The sequence below is a fragment of the Hemitrygon akajei genome, chromosome 28, assembly GCF_048418815.1.
Source record: "Hemitrygon akajei chromosome 28, sHemAka1.3, whole genome shotgun sequence".
Classification (NCBI taxonomy): domain Eukaryota; kingdom Metazoa; phylum Chordata; class Chondrichthyes; order Myliobatiformes; family Dasyatidae; genus Hemitrygon; species Hemitrygon akajei.
The window spans coordinates 52,574,125-52,599,242 of NC_133151.1; the positions used below are offsets into that span (position 1 = coordinate 52,574,125).

A 25,118-nucleotide genomic window follows, 5' to 3' on the forward strand; every position below is an offset into this window, starting at 1 on the left:
TTAACAGCAGTTAATTGGTGCTCAAATGCTTGGATGGGAAAGGTTAGGAAACATGGGCCAAACACAGGCAGAGGGGACCAGCTTAGATGGCAAGCATGGGCCAGATGGGTTGAAGGGCATGTTTCCCAGCTCCTGACCATTTAGTACCATTTCCCATCATCCTCCCTACCGCGGGCCCTGCCGCAAAACAGCCTCACAAACACCACTCCAATTAAAAGAGAAATTTATTCTTACAGTTCCTGCACAAAACTATTCCATAATGAATGAAATAAGATCACAGACCGACCCCCGGCACGTCGCACGTCCGCAGACTCTTCTCCCTCCTACTGACTGACCACATTATCGTCACCGCAGAGAAAATGCGAAACAAGCCTCAGGCGTGGATTTCTCTCGGGCATCGAGTGCCTCACAACCTACACCTCCAATGGTGGTGGGGCCTGACGTCTCTTACTCTAGGCTGGATTGAAGGGGCAGCCAGACTTTAGTAAGGAGAAAGCTCTGCAAATTCATTCCCTCTTTTAAATCAATCTCTAGCACGAGCCCATCGGCCCGTCGAGTCCAGGCAAACCCATTTACACAATTCCATTCTGCTGAATGCAATCGGGCTCTCAATTTCGCTGAGGGTACGAGGGCAGCTGACTGCCTCATGTCGATAGCTGCTCGACCTATGTAACTCTAGACAAGAGGTAGTGAGGCCCTCGCTGAAATTCACAGTGCACTACTGCATTCAACAGAACGGGGTTGCGTCAATGGGTGCCCGATGGTTTGCACCGACTCGATGGGCTGTAGGGCCGGTCTCGGTGCTCTGTATCTCTCAACAAAAAACAAAATGCCAACCTGCTTCAGTAACATGCTGGCTCCAGAGTGTGTGGGGCCAAGGAACTCACCCACGTGAGTTTTAAAAGCAGGGGCGGGGGGGGGGGGGGTTGCCATTAAACAGAAGAGTTTGACCCATGGGAAAAGTAGGTGACTTATACACAGCTGATAGGTGCAGTGACCCCTGTAATAGATTCAGGTGAGGCAGCAAGTTAACTTAGTTCTCTTTGGGGTGATTATCTTGTTAAAAGACTACTGCAGATCCTTGCCCACTGCAAGATAATGCCTTTTTTTTGCAAGCTACTTGGAATTCCAGAAAATCTGCAGCTGGAAATCTGAGTCAAGAACAAAATACTGGTTAAAATCCCTTCTTTGTCGACCAGAGATGGTGACAGATCCTCTCTGCGGGCACTGGCTTTGCCAGCGTTCTGTTTCTGAGGCTGAACCTCAGCCTGCGGAAATAAGCTTCTACAGAATTTCGCCCGAGGTCCTTTGCTCATCTTTTCCGTGGGGAGCGATCTAGTCCAAGTGGTAGATGAAGTTTAATGTCCGTTCACAAGATTCAGAATGTTCTCCGCCCCCAGCCAAGGGCCAATTATCGACCCCAGTACTGTAAATTAACACACAGCACGTGCTCGGAACACTTAAAGCACCCCATTTAATACAAAACAGTGATAAATTGCCCCCTCCAACCCAGACACACACGTACACACACACACACACACACACACTCCCCGATCGGCTTTACTCGATGAGTTTCTTGGCTTTGAAGAAGCGACGAAGGTAGAAAACCTGCCAGGTGGCCAGTCCAACCAGACAACACATAGAAAAGATGCTGAAGTAGAGAACGCGGGCACTGGTCGACTCTGCAGAAACAAAGCAGCTTGTCAATTGCGACGGAAACTTTTAACTGTGCATTTATTAGTCATTTCCCCAGACTGACACAGCACCCGACTCAACACCAGTTATACTTCAAATCCTTTCCATTGCAGACCTTGCCAATGAAGCCTTCGGCTGATTGGGATTAAAAAAAAGGCTGGGAACCCACGCTGCAAAGTGAAGTATCCCCTTTGCGCCTCCTCCCTGCACGTTCCCTCGCCCAAAATCATCCTGCAGCCCTTTTGCCCCAGCGTACACTCGTCCTGCAAATCCCTCTCAGAGCTCATCGCACCATCGGTGACCAAGATTGAAAGGCGTAATGGGCCAAGTTGTGCTGGTCGTGGCTGGGTCTTCAGTCCTCTGCTGGATGCCAGGGAGAATTAGAAACCCCATCCGTTGAAACTATGTCGCCAAATTTGATATCAGGAATGGGGCAAGTTGATTAACAATTTCTATGCATTACATCACTTTTCAATATTCAGTGTTTTAACCAATTAGTTTTCTTAATTTACAATTTTAATATCATTAAATGATTCAGCACATTATACATTCAGTAAAACCATAAGACACAGGAGCAGAATGAGGGCATTCAGTCTGTTCTACCATTCCATCATGGCTGATTTATTATCTCTCAACCCCATTCTCTTGCCTACTCCCCGTAACCTTGGACACCCCGACTAATCAACAACCTGCCAAAGCTCCACATTAAATACACTTAATGACTCGCCCCCGCAGCTGTCTGTGAATTCCGTATATTCACTAGTCTCATCTCTGTTCTGAGGCTGTGAAATGTCTCTCAGATATGAGATGAGTTCCTTTCCTCACTCTCACTCCCCACCAAGGTAGGCAGGGAATTCAGGAATCGGGCAATACCAGTCTAAGGCCTCACAAAAGCAGGTGTGGAGAAGCAGACCTGGCTTCACTCAGCAACAGCACACCCCCGCTGACAACCCTTGTTCTCTGTACCCAGATCTTGGTCACAGATGCTCGAGGCTGACAACCTCTCCGAGTGGCTCTATAACCCAGCACCATGTCCGATAGCTCGGGGGAATATGGGGGGGGGGGGGGGGGGTAAGAGAGATGTCAGGATTTCACACACAATACAAGTCATTTGCCCACAATGCTGTGCAAGATCTTTTAACCTACTCCAAGGTCAATCTAACCCTTCCCTCCCACGTAACTCTCCCTTCTGCTTTCATCCATGTGCCTAAAGAAGAGTCTGTAAAAATTCCCTCACACATCTGCCTCCAACGCCACCCCGATGCACGTTCCAGTCACCCAGCTGGAAAACGGCACTGGACGCTGACTCCGTCTCTCATAATCTCACACACCTCTATCGAGTCACCCTCATCCTCCTTCAGCCCAGAGAAGGCCTAGCTTGCTCGACCTTCCAACCCTGCCCAGTTTACAAAACCTGCCGATTCAGCATACGAACTAGGAGCAGGAGTCGGCCATCTGGCCCATCGAGCCTGCTCCACCATTCAATAAGATCATGGCTGATCTGGCCATGGACTCATCTCCACCTCCCTGCCTTTTCCCCATAACATAGAAAGCCTACAGCACAATATAGGCCCTTCAGTCCACAAAGCTGGCCCAAACATGTCCTTACTTTAGGAATTACCTATGGTTACCCATAGCCCTCTATTTTTCTAAGCTCCATGTACCTATGCAAGAGTTTCTTAAAAGACCCTATTGTATCAGCCTCATCTCTTAACCCTTAAATCCCCTACTCTGCAAAAATCTATTCAACCTTGACTTAAATATATTTACTGAGGTAGCCTCCACTGCTTCATTGGGCAGAGAATTCCACAGATTCACCACGCTCTGGGAAAAGCAGTTCCTCCTCATCTCCGTCCTCAATCTACTCCCTCGAATCTTGAGGCTCCGTCCCCTAGTTCTAGTCTCACCTACCAGTGGAAACGACTTCCCTGCCTCTATCTCTTTCATAATCTTATCTGTTTCTATAAGATCTCCTCTCATTCTTCTGAATTCCAGTAAGTGCAGTCCCAGGTGACTCAACCTCTCCTCATAATCTAACCCCCTCATCTCTGGAATCAACCTGGTGAACCTCCTCTGCACCGTCTCCAAAACCAGTATATCCTTCCTCGAGTAAGGAGACCAAAACTGCACACAGTACCCCAGGGGCAGCCTCACCAGAACCCTGTATAGTTGCAGCATGACCTCCCTGCTCTTAAATTCAATCCCTGGAGCAACGAAGGCCAACATCCCATTTGCCTTCTCGACAGCCTGCTGTACCTGCAAACCAACCTTTTGTGATTCATGCACAGGCACTCCCAAGTGTTCCTGCACAGCAGCATGATGCAATCTTTTTTACCATTTAAATTATAATCTGCTCTTTCATTTTTCCTTCCAAAGTGGATGACCTCACATTTAACAACATTGTACTCCGTCTGCCAGACCCTTGCCCACTCACTTAACCTATCTATGTCTCTCTGCAGACTCTCCTCATCCTCTGAACATTTTGCTTTTCCACTCAATTCAGTATCATCAGCAAACTTAGATGCACTCCACATGGTCCCCTCTTCCAGATCATTAATGTATACAGTGAACAACTGCAGGCCCAGCAACAAACCTGTGACACACCGCTCACCATTGATTACCAACCAGAGTAACTCCCATATATCCCAACTCTCTGCTTTCTATTGGTTAACTAATCCTCTATCCACGCTAATACATCACACCCAACTCTTTAATTTATTGTCACCAAACAATTGATACTAGAGCGTACAATCATCACAGTGATATTTGATTCTGGGCTTCGCGCTCCCTGAAGTACAAATCGAAGTAAATATAATAAAATTTTAAATTATAAATCATAATTAGAAAATAGAAAAGGGAAAGTAAGGTAGTGCAAGTCAAGTCCGGATATTTGGAAGGTACGGCCCAGTTCCGGGTCAGGATCCGTTCAGCAGTCTTATCAAATATGGAAAGAAGCTGTTCCCAAATCTGGCCGTACGAATCTTCAAGCTCCTGAACCGTCTCCCGGAGGGAAGAGGGACAAAAAGTGTGTTGGCTGGGTGGGTCGTGTCCTTGATTATCCTGGCAGCACTGCTCCGACAGCGTGCAGTGTAAAGTGAGTCCAAGGGTGGAAGATTGGTTTGTGTGATGTGCTGGGCTGTGTTCACGATCTTCTGCAGCTTCTTCCGGTCTTGGACAGGACAACTTCCATACCAGGTTGTGATGCACCCTAGGAGAATGCTTTCTACGGTGCACCTATAAAAATTAGTGAGGGTTTTAGGGGACAGGCCAAATTTCTTCAGCTTTCTCAGGAAGTAAAGGCGCTGGTGGGCCTTCTTGGCAGTGGACTCTGCTTGGTTAGACCAAGTCAGGTCATCCTATATCTTGTGGATAAGTCTTTTATGTGGCTTCTTATCGAACGCCTTCTGGAAATCCAAATAAATAAGGCCCACCTGTTCCCCTCTATCCACTGCACTCGTTATGCCCTCAGAGAACTCCAGTAAGTTTGTCAAACAGGACCTGTCTTTGCTGAATCCACGCTGCGTCTGCCTGACGGATCCATTTCTCTCCAGATGCCTCACTAATTTTGCTTTAATGACAGCTTCAAACTTTATCCCAACTACGATGTTAAACGAACTGGCCTATAGTTCCCTACCTTTTGACTACATCCTTTTTTGAACAGTGGGGTGACCTTCCAATCCACTGGGACCTGCCCAGAATCCAGAGAATTTTGGTAAATTTTTACCAAAGCCTCTGTTATAACATCTGCCAGTTCTTTCAGCACCCTGGACCAGGGGATTTATCTATGTTCAAGCCCACAGGTTTGCTCAGCACTACCTCTTTAGTGATAACTATTGTATTGAGGTCCTCACCTCCCATCGCATCCATAACATCTCACTTTGGCACCTTAGGTGCTTCCTCCCGCGTGAAGACCAACAGAAAATACTCATTCAAAGCCTTGGCCATTTCCTCATTACCCAATATCAATTCCCCCCTCTCGTCCTCCAAGGGACCTACATTCACTTCAGCCACCCTTTTCCACTTTATATAAAAACTTTTATGATCTGTTTTTATATTTTGTGCTAGCTTATTTTCATAATCTAGCTTCCCTTTCTTTATTGCTCGCTTAACAGTTCTTTTGTTGCTTTTTAAAGTTTTCCCAATCTTCCAGTTTCCTACCACTCTTGGTAACTTTGTACACACGAGCTTTTAGTTTGATGCCTTCTTTTATTTCCTCAGTTATCCAAGGCTGGCTCTCCCCACACTTAGTGTCCCCAACCGGAACATTCTTCTGTTGAGCACCGTGAAAAATCTCTTTGAAAGTCTTCCACTGTTCCTCAACTGTCCCACCATATAGTCCATGTTCCCAGTCTGCACTAGCTTCCTCATCCCATACGTACGAGAAACTCAACCACACTGTGATCACTCTTTCCAAGAGGATCCCGAATAACAAGATCACTATTTTTACCTGTCTCACTGCACAGGACCAGATCTAAGATAGCATGTTCCCTTGTGGATTCAGTAACATGCGGTTCAAGAAAGCCAACATGGATGCAATCTATGGAGTCCTCCTCAAGACTGCCTTGACCAACTTGATTCACCCAATGTGCAAGTTAAGCCCCCCCGTGATAACTGCTGTTCCGTTCTTACATGCCTCAGATGTGTCTCTGTTTATGACCTGTGCCACAGTAATATTATTATTCAGTGGCCGACAGACAACTCCCACCAGTGCTTTTTTCCCTTTACCGTTCCTACTCTCCACCCAGACGGATTCAACATTCTGCTCCTCAGATCTTATATCTCTCACTAACACCCTGATATCATCTTTAATTCAGAACATTACCCATCCCCCGTGCCTTCCCGATATCCTTGGGTATTTAATTCCCAGTCCTCTCCACCCTGCAACCACATCTCTGTAATGGCCACTAAATCATACCCCCTTGTACTGATTTGTGCCACAAGGTCACTGACCTTGTTTCGAATACTACAAGCATGCAAAATACTTGCCCTGACAGTCATCGTGCTTTTAAAATCTTGTAACCTTTCACTCTGCTGCACTTGACTTTTCTTCACTCCAATCTTTTACCTATCTTTTATCTTTATCCACACTTTGCATTTTTTTTTACTTTATCCATAATTCTCCAATCTGTTGAACCCACCCCCCCCCACTATTTAATTTAAAGCTCTATCCACAGTATTAGATATGCAATTCACTAGGATCCAGATCCCATCCCATTGGGAGAACTCCCTCCTTCCCCAATTTCCCATGAATTCAAACCCACTTCTCCCACACCAGTCCCTGAGCCATGCATTTAACTCTCTAATCTTCTGCACCCTATGCCAATTTGTACGTGGCTCAGTTAGTAATCCAGGATTACCACCTTTTTGGTTCTACTTTTTAATTTAGTCCCTAGCTGCTCAAATTCCCACAGCAGAACCTCTTTCCTCGTTCTACCCATGTCGTTGGTACCCGCATGGACCGCGGAAACTGGGTCTTTCCCCTCCCAATGCAAATTCCTCTGCAGGTCAGATGGGACGTCCTGAACCCAGGTACCAGGGAGGCAACACAACCTTCGGGACACTATCTTCAAACAGAGAACACTGTCTATTCCCGACTACACTATCCGTAATTACAACTCTACTGTCTATTCCCGACTACACTATACCCAATTACCATTCTACTGTCTATTCCCCTGACTATACTATCCCCAATTACCACTCTGTCTATTCCCCTGACTACACTATCCCCAATTACCACTCTACTGTCTATTCCCGACTATACCATCCCCAATTACTTTACTGTCTATTCCCGACTACACTATCCGCAATTACCACTCTACTGTCTATTCTCCTGACTATACTAACACCAATTACCACTCTATTCCCGACTACTGTCCCCAATTACCACTCTACTGTCTATTCTCCTGACTATACTATCACCAATTACCACTCTGTCTATTCCCCGACTATACTATCCCCTATTACCACTCTACTGTCTATTCCCGACTATACTATCCCCAATTACCACTCTACTGTCTATTCCCGACTACACTATCCCCAATTACCACTCTACTGTCTATTCCCGACTACACTATCCCCAATTACCACTCTACTGTCTATTCCCGACTACACTATCCCCAATTACCACTCTACTGTCTATTCACGACTAAACTATCCCCAATTACAACTCTACTGTCTATTCCCCTGACAATACTATCCCCAATTACCACTCTACTGTCTATTCCCGACAATACTATCCCCAATTACCACTCTACTGTCTATTCCCAACTATACTATCCCCAATTACCACTCTACTGTCTACTCCCGACTACACTATCCCCAATTACCACTCTACTGTCTATTCCCGAATACACTATCCCCAATTACCACTCTACTGTCTATTCCCGACTACACTATCCCCAATTACCACTCTACTGTCTATTCCCCTGACTATACTATCCCCAATTACCACTCTACTGTCTATTCCCGACTATACTACCCCCAATTACCACTCTACTGTCTATTCCCGACTATACTATCCCCAATTACCAATCTACGGTCTATTCCCCTGACTATACTACCCCCAATTACCACTCTACTGTCTATTCCCGACTATACTATCCCCAATTACCACTCTACTGTGTATTCCCCTGAATATACTATCCCCAATTACCACTCTACTGTCTATTCCCCTGACTATACTACCCCCAATTACCACTCCACTGTCTATTCCCCTGACTATACTATCCCCAATTAGCACTCTACTATCTATTCCCCTGACTATACTATCCCCAATTACCACTCTACTGTCTATTCCCGACTACACTATCCCCAATTACCACTCTACTGTCTATTCCCCTGACTATACTATCCCCAATTACCACTCTACTGTCTATTCCCGACTATACTACCCCCAATTACCACTCTACTGTCTATTCCCGACTATACTATCCCCAAATACCACTCTACTGTCTATTCCCCTGACTATACTATCCCCAATTACCACTCTACTGTCTATTCCCGACTATACTATCCCCAATTACCACTCTGTCTATTACCCGACTATACTATCCCCAATTACCACTCTACTATCTATTCCCGACTATACTATCCCCAATTACCCCTCTACTGTCTATTCCCCTGACTATACTATCCCCAATTACCACTCTACAGTCTATTCCCGACTATACTATCCCCAATTACCACTCTACTGTCTATTCTCGACTATACTATCCCCAATTACCACTCTACTGTCTATTCCCGACTACACTATCCCCAATTACCACTCTACTGTCTATTCCCGACTACACTATCCCCAATTACCACTCTACTGTCTATTCCCGACTTTACTAACCCCAATTACCACTCAACTGTCTATTCTAGACTATACTATCCACAATTACCACTCTACTGTCTATTCCCCTGACTATACTATCCCCAATTACCACTCTACTGTCTATTCCCGACTATACCATCCCCAATTACCACTCTACTGTCTATTCCCCGACTACACTATCCCCAATTACCACTCTACTGTCTATTCCCGACTATACTATCCCCAATTACCACTCTACTGTCTATTCCCGACTACACTATCCCCAATTACCACTCTACTGTCTATTCCCCTGACAATACTATCCCCAATTACCACTCTACTGTCTATTCCCGACTATACTATCCCCAATTACCAGTCTACTGTCGATTCCCGACTATACTATCCCCAATTACCTCTCTACTGTCTATTCCCGACTACACTATCCCCAATTATCACTCTACTGTCTATTCCCGACTACACTATCCCCAATTACCACTCTACTGTCTATTCCCGAATACACTATCCCCAATTACCACTCTACTGTCTATTCCCCTGAATATACTATCCCCAATTACCACTCTACTGTCTATTCCCGACTATACTATCCCCAATTACCAGTCTACTGTCGATTCCCGACTATACTATCCCCAATTACCTCTCTACTGTCTATTCCCGACTACACTATCCCCAATTACCACTCTACTGTCTATTCCCCTGACAATACTATCCCCAATTACCACTCTACTGTCTATTCCCGACTATACTATCCCCAATTACCACTCTACTGTGTATTCCCCTGAATATACTATCCCCAATTACCACTCTACTGTCTATTCCCCTGACTATACTACCCCCAATTACCACTCCACTGTCCATTCCCCTGACTATACTATCCCCAATTAGCACTCTACTATCTATTCCCCTGACTATACTATCCCCAATTACCACTCTACTGTCTATTCCCGACTACACTATCCCCAATTACCACTCTACTGTCTATTCCCCTGACTATACTATCCCCAATTACCACTCTACTGTCTATTCCCGACTATACTACCCCCAATTACCACTCTACTGTCTATTCCCGACTATACTATCCCCAAATACCACTCTACTGTCTATTCCCCTGACTATACTATCCCCAATTACCACTCTACTGTCTATTCCCGACTATACTATCCCCAATTACCACTCTGTCTATTACCCGACTATACTATCCCCAATTACCACTCTACTATCTATTCCCGACTATACTATCCCCAATTACCCCTCTACTGTCTATTCCCCTGACTATACTATCCCCAATTACCACTCTACAGTCTATTCCCGACTATACTATCCCCAATTACCACTCTACTGTCTATTCTCGACTATACTATCCCCAATTACCACTCTACTGTCTATTCCCGACTACACTATCCCCAATTACCACTCTACTGTCTATTCCCGACTGCACTATCCCCAATTACCACTCTACTGTCTATTCCCGACTTTACTAACCCCAATTACCACTCAACTGTCTATTCTAGACTATACTATCCACAATTACCACTCTACTGTCTATTCCCCTGACTACACGATCCCCAATTACCACTCTACTGTCTATTCCCGACTATACCATCCCCAATTACCACTCTACTGTCTATTCCCCGACTACACTATCCCCAATTACCACTCTACTGTCTATTCCCGACTATACTATCCCCAATTACCACTCTACTGTCTATTCCCGACTACACTATCCCCAATTACCACTCTACTGTCTATTCCCCTGACAATACTATCCCCAATTACCACTCTACTGTCTATTCCCGACTATACTATCCCCAATTACCAGTCTACTGTCGATTCCCGACTATACTATCCCCAATTACCTCTCTACTGTCTATTCCCGACTACACTATCCCCAATTATCACTCTACTGTCTATTCCCGACTACACTATCCCCAATTACCACTCTACTGTCTATTCCCCCGACTATACTATCCCCAATTACCACTTTACTGTCTATTCCCGACTACACTATTCCCAATTACCACTCTGTCTATTCCCGAATACACTATCCCCAATTACCACTCTACTGTCTATTCCCGAATACACTATCCCCAATTACCACTCTACTGTCTATTCCCCTGACTATACTATCCCCAATTACCACTCTACTGTCTATTCCCGACTATACTACCCACAATTACCACTCTACTGTCTATTCCCCTGACTATACTATCCCCAATTACCACTCTGTCTATTCCCGACTATACTAACCCCAATTACCACTCTACTGTCTATTCCCGACTATACCATCCCCAATTACCACTCTGTCTATTCCCCAACTATACTATCCCCAATTACCACTCTACTGTCTATTCCCGACTACACTATCCCCAATTACCACTCTACTGTCTATTCCCGACTATACTATCCCCTATTACCACTCTACTGTCTACTCCCGACTATACTATCCCCAATTACCACTCTACTATCTATTCCCGACTACACTATCCCCAATTACCACTCTACTGTCTATTCCACCGACTATACTATCCCCAATTACCACTCTACTGTCTATTCCCGACTACACTATCCCCAATTACCACTCTACTGTCTATTCCCGACTATCCTATCCCCAATTACCACTCTACTGTCTATTCCCGACTACACTATCCCCAATTACCACTCTACTGTCTATTCCCGACTATACTATCCCCAATTAACACTCTACTGTCTATTCCCGACTATACTATCCCCAATTACCACTCTACTGTCTATTCCCGACTATACTATCCCCAATTACCACTCTACTGTCTATTCCCGACTATACTATCCCCAATTACCACTCTACTGTCTATTCCCGACTATACTATCCCCAATTACCACTCTACTGTCTATTCCCGACTATACTATCCCCAATTACCACTCTACTGTCTATTCCTCGACTATACTATCTCCAATTACCACTCTACTGTCTATTCCTGACTATACTATCCCCAATTACCACTCTACTTTCTATTCCCCTGACTATACTATCCCCAATTACCACTGTCTATTCCCGACTATACTATCCCCAATTACCCCTCTACTGTCTAGTCCCCTGACTATACTATCCCCAATTACCACTCTACTGTCTATTCCCGACTATACTATCCCCAATTACCACTCAACTGTCTATTCCAGACTATACTAACCCCAATTACCACTTAACTGTCTATTCCCAACTATACTATCCCCAATTAGCACTCTACTATCTATTCCCCTGACTATACTATCCCCAATTACCACTCTACTGTCTATTCCCGACTACACTATCCCCAATTACCACTCTACAGTCTATTCCCGACTATACTATCCCCAATTACCACTCTGTCTATTCCCCGACTATACTATCCCCAATTACCACTCTACTATCTATTCCCGACTATACTATCCCCAATTACCACTCTACTGTCTATTCCCCTGACTATACTATCCCCAATTACCACTCTACAGTCTATTCCCGACTATACTATCCCCAATTACCACTCTACTGTCTATTCCCGACTATACTATCCCCAATTACCACTCTACTGTCTATTCCCGACTATACTATCCCCAATTACCACTCTACTGTCTATTCCCCGACTATACTATCTCCAATTACCACTCTACTGTCTATTCCTGACTATACTATCCCCAATTACCACTCTACTGTCTATTCCCCTGACTATACTATCCCCAATTACCACTCTACTGTCTATTCCCAACTATACTATCCCCAATTACCACTCTACTGTCTATTCCCGACTATACTATCCCCAATTACCACTCTACTGTCTATTCCCGACTATACTATCCCCAATTACCACTCTACTGTCTATTCCCCGACTATACTATCTCCAATTACCACTCTACTGTCTATTCCCGACTATACTATCCCCAATTACCACTCTGTCTATTCCCCGACTATACTATCTCCAATTACCACTCTACTGTCTATTCCCCTGACTATACTATCCCCAATTACCACTCTACTGTCTATTCCCGACTATACTATCCCCAATTACCACTCCACTGTCTATTCCCCGACTATACTATCCCCAATTACCACTCTACTGTCTATTCCCCTGACTATATATTCCCAATTACCACTCTACTGTCTGTTCCCGACTATACTATCCCCAATTACCACTCTACTGTCTATTTCTCTGACTATACTATCCCTAATTACCACTCTACTGTCTATTCCCGACTATACTATCCCCAATTACCACTCTACTGTCTATTCCCAACTATACTATCCCCAATTACCACTCTACTGTCTATTCCCCTGACTATACTATCCCCAATTACCATTCTACTGTCTATTTCTTGACTATACTATCCCTAATTACCACTCTACTCTTCTCTCCCCCTTTTGAATGGCTCCTACGATGTTCATCCTTCCTCCAGCCCCCATTCTCATCCACACTGGGATTAACAATCTCAGACCTATTGGACAGGCTCAGGGGCTGAGGATTCCACTCCCCGCCTCACGCGCAGTCCTCTACCGCAGGCCTGTGCGAAGATCTCTCTCTCTCTGCAAACTGACTGGTCTGTCAGTAGCCCATTTACACAGTCCAAAGCTCTCCAAGCTCAGAAATTCCCTTCTGAAACCTTCAAATCTCATCCCAATGTTCAGAAACGGCAGGTAAGATCAAGTTCTCTGTACCGTGCAAGGGTCGACTCTGGTGATGAATTGTTTGGGGCCAGAGACCAGTTTATTTGCTTCCAGTGTGCCCACACTGCTGCCAGGGCTGCTGAGATTTTGTTTCGCCTTGGGGCATAAACCTGACTCGTTGCAGCATGATTGGAGAACTGCTACAGAGCAGGGGAGAGGACGCTCAGGAGAATCACACCGAAACACCAGCGACCGCAACGCCACGGCGCAGTCTCGGGAATAATGCTCTCACCGTTCGTGTCCCGCATCTCCTCCTCCCGCTGCTTCATGTAGGCAAAGTCATTGACGATCGACTCTGACAGGTCCTCCAACCGTCGCAGCTCCACCTCCAGGGGTTTCAGCTTCTCGGCCTTTGCAATCTGTCGGGCGAAGAGAGAGACTCAGAGACCGTCCAGCAGCAGAATGGAGCACGTGAGTATCAGCCACAACCCAAAACATTACCCATGCATGAGCAAAGCTGACCCCAGTGCACCGACAGAGTCTTTAACCAGGGGCCCCTACCATGAACTGAGGGGTCCGTGGACCCCAGGTCGGAAACCCTGCTGCCTCTGCACTCCTCACACCCCCCACATGAGTAAAACTCAGCCACGGACACAAAGAGTAACGGACAAAAGTGCTGGGAAGAACGCAGACCAGACAGCAGGTATTGGGATGAATAAACATTCCACATTTTGGCCGAGACTCTGCATCCTCTGGAGAATCTCATCTTCAGGTTCTAGTTACAAAGACACCCTTCGTCCATACACACACACCCCGACTGGACCAGAGACCCTCACCCTGTGAGCACTTGCCCCGTCGATGTGCACCCCTCCACCACCCTGTCACTCACACAACAGATGGAACTCTCTGGGAACTCACATCTTCATAGTTCTTGGCTTCCACCCCGTGCTTGGTGTTGAGAACAATCAGCTGGTCCGGTACCCGGAAGTGACCTGGGAACCAAACAGACACGATCAAACTGTCGTACGTGGGAGACTGTGTCGAGCCCCAGCCTCTAATGCCAAGGATGGCGAGCAACAAAGCTCCCGGTGAGGCCAGTCCACAACATGAGGCGGACATGGTTCGAGAGGAACAGGTACAGTAATCTGCAAAAGTCCTCGACACACAAATATATCGCTAGGGTGCCTGAGACTTTCACACAGTACTGAATTTGTCAACGTGGAGTGGAAGCGGAGAGTGAGTTTGTAAATCTGGCGGGAGCATAGAATGTTGGGAATGGCGAGGGTGGAGCGCCGTGGGAGTGGTGTGGGACAGGGGGCAGAGAAGGAGTGCCAGGGGTGGGTACAGACACACCCAGCCCTGAGACACCAGGCAAGTTCATTTGATTCCAAACAATTGGTTTATTGATCATTACAGAATGTCTCTCTGGTGCTTCCCGCTCCCTCCCCTCTCCCTTCCCCTTTTCCCAACCATGATTCCCCTCTCCCTGCCCCCTTCCCACTCTCAGTCCACAATAGAGACCCAGATCAGAATCAGGCTTATCATCACTCACATCTGTCATGAAATCTGTTTTTTTTGCAACAGCAGTACAGTGCGTTACATAAAATTACTACAGTACTGTGCAAAAGTCTTATGCACACACAGTTCCGTAAAGAATTTATGTATTGCACTATACTGCCGCCTCAAAAATAAAAAAAAACAAATTTCCTGACACGTGTGAGTGATGATAAACCTGATTCTGATCTGGGTCTCTATTGTGGACTGAGAGTGGGAAGAGGGCAGGGAGAGGGGAATCATGGTTGGGAAAAGGGGAAGGGAGAGGGGAGGGAGCGGGAAGCACCAGAGAGACATTCTGTAATGATCAATAAACCAATTGTTTGGAATCAAATGACCTTGCCTAGTGTCTCAGGGCTGGGTGTGTCTGTACCCGCCCCTGACACTCCTTCTCTGCCCCCTGTCCCACACCCCTCCCACGGCGCTCCACCCTCACCATTCCCAACATCCTTTGCTCCCACCAGATTTACAAACTCGCTCTCCGCTCCACATTGACAAATACAGGACAGTGTGAAAGTCTCAGCACCCTGGTGATATACATGTGCCTATGACTTTTGCACAGTGCTGTACTTTTTCCCCGTTATTCCCTTCACTACCCCCCTCCACCCACAGACCTTGCACAGCCCGATTTGCACTCACCTGCCGGCAGCCGGCTCTCAAAGCAGATCTCGAACATGTCATAGTCGTCGGTGGTGAAGGCAAACTTGCCCTTGCTCGCCTCCTCCTTGGAGTACAGAATGTGTCCGGAGGAATCCGTCACCTGGGAGAGGGGACAAGGCAGGAATTAATACCCTACACTCAGCAGTGGTCCACCTCACCACCCCACTCCTCCTCAAACTACCCCAAATTCCCAACGTCAACCCAACCTCGTTCTTCAGGTAGGTACAGAGGAGATGTCAGGGGTAAGTTTTTTACTCAGAGAGTGGTGAGTGCGTGGAATGGGCTGCCGGCGGCTGTGGTGGAGGCGGATACGATAGGGTCTTTTCAGAGACTCCTGGACAGGTACATGGAGCTCAGAAAAATAGAGGGCTATGGGTAAGCCTGTGTAATTTGTAAGGTAGGGACATGTTCGGCAGAGTTTTGTGGAACGAAGGGCCTGTATTGTGCTGCAGGTTTTCCGTGTTCTTCCTGCCGCAGCTGACCAAACCCCCGCCCCACCCCGAGGATCTCAGACCCAGAACTTGATTCAACTCTGAACTCTTCAATCCTCACTGGGCTTTGCAGATCACAAACATGTCAAAGTCGTCTGCGGCGAAGACAAACTTTCCCCTGCCATTCTCCGCCTTGCAGCACAGATTATCAGAGGCCATTCTAACTGGCCGGGGAACCCGCACAGGATCAGATAAAGCTGCAGTAAGTTGCATCCACACATCGTGGAACAATGCCTCAAAACAGGCAGCATCCCTCACCCAGGACACGCCCTCTCCTCATCGCTACCACCAGGGAGGAGGCACACACTCAGCGATTCAGGAACAGCTTCTTCCCCTCTGCCATCCGATTTCTGAACGGACAATACCTCACCAACACACACAAAATGCTGGTGGAACGCAGCAGGCCAGGTAGCATCTATAGGGAGAAGCGCTGTCGACGTTTCGGGCTGAGACCCTTGGTGTGTTCCACCAGCATTTTGTGTGTGTTGCCTGAATTTCCAGCATCTGCAGATTTGCTCGTGTGAATACCGCCTTACAACTGTTTTTCCTCGTTTTTGCACTACTTAGTTAATTTGACACTTGAAATATAAATATACTTCTTAATTACATTTCTCAGAGTACTGCTGCCGATAACATATTTCACAACACATCCCAGTGATATTAAACGTGATTCACCACACCCACCGCTCTACCTTCGGTTTGTTCTGCCAATTCACCACACAAGTCGACAGGCTCGTGAGGCAAGACACGCTCTTCACAAAACCGCACCGACCATTCCTAACCAGATTACGCTTGACCAAATGCTCGTAAATCCGTCTAGGGAATGCGCTCCACCAGTTTGCCCGCCACTCACTGGTCTGTAATTCCCAGGATTATCTTTCTTGAACAAAGGAATAACAATTGCCTCCCCCAAACATCTGCTGCTACCCCGTGGCCAGTGAGATCACAAAGATTGTCAGCAGTGCAGCAAACTCTTCTCCCACTTCCTGGGGATTTATCTGGGAGTCCCAACACTGCGTCTTTCATGATCTCAACATGCTTTAGCACATTAGCCTGTTCTGTACCGACCTCACATTTGTCAAGTTCACCTTTACTAGGAAACCTTGACGTGCTCCCTCCATGTTTCCTTTGTGCATTTGCTCCCAACTTCCAGAAAATTTCCCTTCCTGGACCATCTACTCCTGCAGTTCCCAGCCTTTTGTATGCCCGTGGGACCCCGCTCTACTCCTCCCTCTCCAACAAGGTCAGGAAACTGTGTCATTGTCTCACCCGTCGAGGGACCTGGAGCTGAACATCCTCGAAACCACGGAGAAGCTCATTGACTTCAGGAGAAATGTATCTCCTCTCCACCCACAAAACAACTCTCAGTTCACACCATTTCTCTTTCTGTCCACCATCTATTACCTCTGTCACTGCAAACACCTTGAATCAATTTTTACAGTGCAGTTTATATTGTCAATACATGCTGGGAGTTATGTAAATTTCACTACATATTCAAAATTTAACCTCCAGCTTTATTTTTTATGTAATCATTTCATTTTTTTGTTGCAAATACAGTACTTTGCAAACATCTTAGGCATATAAAGTGGCATGCAAACGTTTGGGCCCCCGGTCAAAAATTTCTGTTACTGTGAATAGTTAAGTGAGTAGATGAACTGATCTCCAAAAGTCATAAAGTTAAAGATGAAATATTCTTTTCAACATTTTAAGCAAGATTAGCGTATTATTTTTGTTTTGTACAATTTTAGAGTGAAAAAAAGGAAAGGAGCACCATGCAGAAGTTTGGGCACCCCAAGAGATTTGAGCTCTCAGATAACTTTTACCAAGGTCTCAGACCTTAATTAGCTTGTTAGGGCTATGGCTCGTTCACAGTCATCGTTAGGAAAGGCCAGATGATGCAAATTTCAAAGCTTTACAAATACCCTGACTCCTCAAACCTGTCCCAACAATCAGCAGCTATGGGCTCCTCTAAGCAGCCGCCTAGCACTCTGAAAATTTAAATAAATGATGCCCACAAAGCAGGAGAAGGCTATAAGAAGATAGCAAAGCATTTTCAGGTAGCTGTTTCCTCAGTTCGTAATGTAATTAAGAAATGGTAGTTAACAGGAACGATGGAGGTCAAGTTGAGGTCTGGAAGACCAAGAAAACTTTCCGAGAGAACTGCTCGTAGGATTGCTAGAACGGCAAATCAAAACCACTGTTTGACTGTAAAGAACCTTCGGGAAGATTTAGCAGACTCTGGAGTGCTGGTGCACTGTTCTACTGTGCAGCGACACCTGCACAAATATGACCTTCATGGAAGAGTCATCAGAAGAAAACCTTTCCTGCGCCCTCACCACAAAATTCAGTGTTAGAAGTTTGCAAAGGAACATCTAAACAAGCCTTATGCATTTTGGAAACAAGTCCTGTGGACTGATGAAGTTAAAATAGAACACCTCTCCAACTGTTAAGCACGGGGATCGATCATGCTTTGGGCTTGTGTTGCAGCCAGTGACACGGGGAACATTTCACTGGTAGAGGGAAGAATGAATTCAATTAAATACCAGCAAATTCTGGAAGCAAACATCACACCGTCTGTAAAAAAGCTGAAGATGAAAAGAGGATGGCTTCTACAACAGGATAATGATCCTAAACACACCTCAAAATCCACAATGGACTACCTCAAGAGGCACAAGCTGAAGGTTTTGCCATGGCCCTCGCAGTCCCCTGACCTAAACATCATCGAAAATCTGTGGATAGACCTCAAAAAGAGCAGTCCATGCAAGACAGTCCAAGAATCTCACAGAACTAGAAGTCTTTTGCGAGGAAGAATGGGCGAAAACCCCAAATGAGAACTGAAAGACTTAGCTGGCTACAGAAAGTGTTTACAAGCTGTGATACTTGCTAAAGGGGGTGTTACTGAGCACTGACCATGCAGGGTGCCCAAACTTTTACTTTGGGCCCTTTTCCTTTTTTGTTATTTTGAAACAGTAAAAGACGGAAATAAAAAAGTAATCTTGCTTAAAATATTGAAGAAATGTGTCATCTTTGACTTTATGCCTTTTGGAAATCAGGTCATCTTTTACTCACTTAGCTATTCACAGTAACAGAAATTTTGACCAGGGCTGCCCAGACTTTTGCATCCCACTGTATATAACATCAGGGTGCCTGAGACTTTACACGGGCCGTATTTGTCAATGTGGAGCAGACAGAAAGTTTGTAAATCTGGTGGAAACAAAGGATGTTGGGAATGGCATGGGTGGAGTACTGCGGGAGGGGTGACGGGCTGGGAGTGGAGTACTGCGGGAGGGGTGACAGGGGCTGGGAGTGGAGTACTGCGGGAGGGGTGACAGGGGCTGGGAGTGGAGTACTGCGGGAGGGGTGACAGGGGCTGGGAGTGGAGTACTGCGGGAGGGGTGACAGGGGCTGGGAGTGGAGTACTGCGGGAGGGGTGACAGGGGCTGGGAGTGGAGTACTGCGGGAGGGGTGACAGGGGCTGGGAGTGGAGTACCAACGTTGTGCCAAACCAGCTAAAGAGCAAATCAAAAACTGATCTTACACCACGCCCATATCCCTCCACCTTCTTTCCAACCACTTGCATATCCAAGCGTCTTTTAAAAGCCTCTAATGCATTTGCCTCTACCACCATACCGGGTATCCACAACTCTGAGTAAAAAAAGTCATCAGATTCAGATCAATTGGTGCTTCTGTCTCCCCTCCCTACTCTCGGTTCACAATAGAGACCCAGTACCAGAATCAGGTTTATCACTCTCTTGTCCTGAAATCTTTTCTCGTGGCAGTGCTGTGCACTCTGGTTATATTTACCCAAGACTTTTCAATACAAGTTGATCACTGATCACATGTTTTGAGGAAAGGGAATGAAGGGGTTTGAGGAGGATTTTATTTCAAATGGAGAAGGGCTGAAATCTGCTCAACAGTTGGAGGAGGCCGTTAACATGTCACAGGCCAAAGGGCTCGTGTCCATATGGAACGATACTTATGGCTGAGAAAAGTAAATACATTTAGCAGTCAGTCCACCTTCTGACCCCTCTTCTCCCATTACCAACACTTTCCCTTCCTCGATTCAGCTTGACATCTGAGACTCAGACAGACTTTTGTGGTGGGGAGTATATTGACTGACTGCATCAGAACCTGGTACGGGAACACCAATCCCCTTGAACAGAAATTCCTGCAAAAAGCAATGGGTATGGCCCAGTCCATCACGGGTAAAGCCCCCCCAATCACTGAGCATATCTACATGGGGTGCAGTAGAAGGAAAGCAGCATCCATCATCGGGGACCCCCACCACCCAGGTCATGCTCACTTCTGACTGCTGCCGTTAGGAACGTGGTACAGGAGCCTCAGGGCTCACACCACCAGTTTTCAGAACAGTTATTACCCCTCAACCATCAGGCACCTGAACCAGAGGGGATAACCTCAACTCTGAACTGATTCCATCGGGAAGGAGGTACAGGAGCCTCAGGTCCCACACCACCAGGTTCAGGAACAGTTATTACCCCTCAACCATCAGGCTCCTGAACCAGTGAGGATAACCTCAACTCTGAACTGATTCCATCGGGAAGGAGGTACAGGAACCCCAGGTCCCACACCACCAGGTTCAGGAACAGTTATTACCCCTCAACCATCAGGCTCCTGAACCAGTGAGGATAACCTCAACTCTGAACTGATTCCATCGGGAAGGAGGTACAGGAGCCTCAGGACTCACACCACCAGGTTCAGGAACAGTTATTACCCCTCAATCATCAGGCGCCTGAACCAGAGGGGATAACTTCAGTCGCCCCATCACTGAAATGTTCCCACAACCTATGGGCTCACTCTCAAAGACTCTTCATCTCATGTTCTCGATATTTACTGCTAATTTTTTTTTTTTTTTTTTACCATCTTTTCTTTCTGGTACACTGCCCAGTTGATTCCATTATGGTCATTGCATTTACTGAGCATGTCCGCGAAAAAAAAAAAGAATCTCAGGGTTGTATACGGTACACGTATATATAGCTAGGGTGCCCAAGACTTTTGCACAGGACTGTAGCTTCAATTCCCATTAAGCCTGGTTCTTCCTGCGACATACCCGTAACTCCAGAATATTCCCTAACAAGCTTAAAAGTCATCGAGCGAGCTTCTTTGCTACCTACAGGGCTGCAGAAGTGTTAGGAATGAATATATACACACACACATACACTCACACACATACACACTCACACATACACACAGTCACTCACACACACACACACATACACAGTCACTCACACACACACACACAGACACAGTCACTCACACACACTCACACATACACACACACACATACACATATACACACACACATACACATTCACACACACACACACACACACACTCACACACACACACACAGACACTCACACACATACACACAGACACTCACACACATACACACTCACACATACACACAGTCACTCACACACACTCACAGACACACACTCACACAGACACACACACTTACACACACACTCACACATACACACACACTCACACATACACATATACACACACACATACACATTCACACACACACACTCACACAGACACTCACACACACACACACAGACACACACACATACACAGACACTCACACACACTCACACACACACACATACACATTCACACACACAGACACTCACACACATACACACACACACAGACACACACACACAGACACTCACACACACACACAGACACTCACACACACTCACAGACACACACACTCACAGACACACACACACACACACATACACATTCACACACACACAGACACTCACACACACACACACAGACACTCACACACACTCACAGACACACACACTCACAGACACACACACACACTCACATACACATTCACACACACACAGACACTCACACACACACACACAGACACTCACACACACTCACAGACACACACACTCACAGACACACACACTCACAGACACACACACTCACAGACACACACACTCACAGACACACACACACACAGACACACACACACACTCACATACACATTCACACACACACAGACACTCACACACACACACACAGACACTCACACACACTCACAGACACACACACACACAGACACACACACAGACACTCACACACACACACACAGACACTCACACACACTCACAGACACACACTCACACAGACACACTCACACTCACATCTGCCTCAGAAGTTTGCGCAGCCCTGCACGTTGGTAAACACTGGAAATCCGAAGCAACATACACAAAATATTGGAGCGACTCAGGCAGATCAATGGAAATGAATATGAATGGACGTTTCGGGCCGAGACACTTCGATAACGACCCGGCCCGGCCCCTCCCCTCCCCCCACCTTCAGGTCGGTGCGGCCGCCCGGCTGCTCGCTGAGCTCGTACTCGCCGGTCACCAGCACGTCCTTGTGGATCTCCTCCCGCAGACACTTCCTGGAGTTGGAGGGCAGGTGGAAGGAGATGGCGCGGGCGCCGAGGACCAGGCCGAGGAGCAGCAGCGGGACGGCGAGCGGCGGCGGCGGCGGCGGCGGCATGACGGGGCGCTCCGGACTCCCGGCTTCCGGCTTCGTGGTCCAGCGGACGTGGCGCCGTCCGATTGGCGCGTTACGTCCCGCAGCCTCCGGGCACTCTGGGATGCTGGAGGACCAGAGGCTGGAGGAGATGGCGGTTCGGCTGCGGGCACTCTGGGATGCTGGAGGACCAGAGGCTGGCGGAGATGGCGGTTCGGCTGCGGGCACTCTGGGATGCTGGAGGACCAGAGGCTGGCGGAGATGGCGGTTCCTCCCGAGTCCGGGCTTCGCGCCATCAAGCGTGTGAACAGAGATTGGGTTTGTTAGATGCTGAGGCATATGAATAGGATGTCTTGGGATTCTGCTTGCAAAGGCCTCTTTAAACCATCAGACAGATGAGTAGGCTTAGGCCGTTCGGCCCATAGAGCCTGCTCCGCCATTTCATCACGGCTGATAGCCTCTTAACCCCATTCGCCTGCCCTCTCCCTTTTTATCTTCCTTTGACACCCTTTACCACCAACCTCGGCGAGGACTGTCCCCCTCTCCCCTTCCCCTTGTCCACAACAACCTGTGGCAATGAATTCCACAGATCCATCACCCTCAAGGCGACAGAAATACCTCCTTGTCTCTGTTCTCAATGGACGTCCCTCTATCCTGAGGTAGTGCCCTCTGGTCCTGGACTCTCTCACCACAGGAAACCTTCCTGTCCATATCCACTCGATCTAGGCTTTCAGTATTTGAGAGGTTTCAATGAGAACCCCTCTCATTCTAATAAACTCCAGTGGGTACAGATACAAACACTCCTCATATATAAACTTTCATTCCCAGAAACATTTCCGTGCGTCTCCTCTGGACTCTGGCCAATGCCTTATAAAGCCTCATCATTACATCCTTGCTTTAGTATTCTAGACCCCTTAAAATGAATGCTAACACTGTGTTTGCCTTCCTTACCACTGACTCAACCTGCAAGTTAACTCTTAGAACTCCCAAGTCTCTAATTTTTGAGTTTTTCTCCCCATGTAGAAAATGACCTCACTCCTTCCACCAAAGTGTATGGCCATACACCCCCCCCCCACCCCCAGAATATTGGGCTGCCAATTCTGTCACCCTGTTTTCCTCACCCCATTCCCCTTCCCTCTTTCTACATACCCCCCCCCTTCCCCTTTTCTATATAGCCCCTCTCCCCTTACCCTTGTCCCTCCTTTCCCCACGCCTCGCCACCGCATTCACTCCTCCCCAGCCCTTCCCCCCCCCCGCCACTCCCCTGTGACGCTCCCATGCTTCTCCACTCTCCCTCCCCACCTTCCCTCTCCCCATAATCACTTGAACAGGAGCGCACTATTAGACTATTGTCTCTCACACCATCGCCAACATCCACTGCCACAACCACCTAATTCTCATACCCCGCACTGCCCGTTTCCACCTCATCCACAAAGCTATCTGTCCTGGTAGACCCGTTTACCCCTGCTCCTGACCAAGGGAACTCGTGTCTATATTCTCAATTCTAGTTTGGCCTCCTGCCTATATCTATGACACTTCACACACTCTCCATCACTTCAATTCCCTGGTCCTGAATGTCCAGTGCCAATGCACTTCCATCCCTGATCAGGAGGACCCTTCACTCCTTTCTGGACAACAGACAGACATATTTTATTGATCCCAAGGGAAACTGGGTTTCGTTACAGTCGCACCAACCAAGAATAGTGTAGAAATATAGCAATATAAAACCATAAATAATTCAATAATAATAAGTTAATCATGCCAAGTGGAAATAAGTCCAGGACCAGCCTATTGGCTCAGGTTGTCTGACACTCCGAGGGAGGAGTTGTAAAGTTTGATGGCCACAGGCAGGAATGACTTCCTATGACACTCAGTGTTACATCTCGGTGGAATGAGTCTCTGGCTGAATGTACTCCTGTGCCTAACCAGTACATTATGGAGTGGATGGGAGACATTGTCCAAGATGGCATGCAACTTGGACAGCATCCTCTTTTCAGACATCACCGTCACAGAGTCCAGTTCCACCCCCACAACATCACTGGCCTTACGAATGAGTTTGTTGATTCTGTTGGTGTCTGCCACCCTCAGCCTGCTGCCCCAGCACACAACAGCAAACATGATAGCACTGGCCACCACAGACTCGTGGAACATCCTCAGCATCGTCTGGCAGATGTTAAAGGACCTCAGTCTCCTCAGGAAGTAGAGACGGCTCTGACCCTTCTTGTAGACAGCCTCAGTGTTCTTTGACCAGTCCGGTTTA

General features: G+C 47.0%; 1 protein-coding gene across 1 annotated transcript; it reads right to left on the bottom strand.

The window, feature by feature from the left end:
- Positions 1-206: 206 nt before the first annotated feature.
- tmed10 (transmembrane p24 trafficking protein 10) lies at positions 207-23,212 on the bottom strand. The gene is made up of 5 exons (XM_073031606.1): positions 22,691-23,212; positions 15,816-15,936; positions 14,541-14,614; positions 13,915-14,041; positions 207-1,682 (listed from the first exon to the last, which is right to left on the bottom strand). The coding sequence occupies exons 1-5, from the start codon at positions 23,195-23,197 to the stop codon at positions 1,561-1,563; spliced, it is 951 nt and encodes a 316-aa protein (XP_072887707.1). The 5' UTR covers positions 23,198-23,212; the 3' UTR covers positions 207-1,560.
- Positions 23,213-25,118: the final 1,906 nt, after the last annotated feature.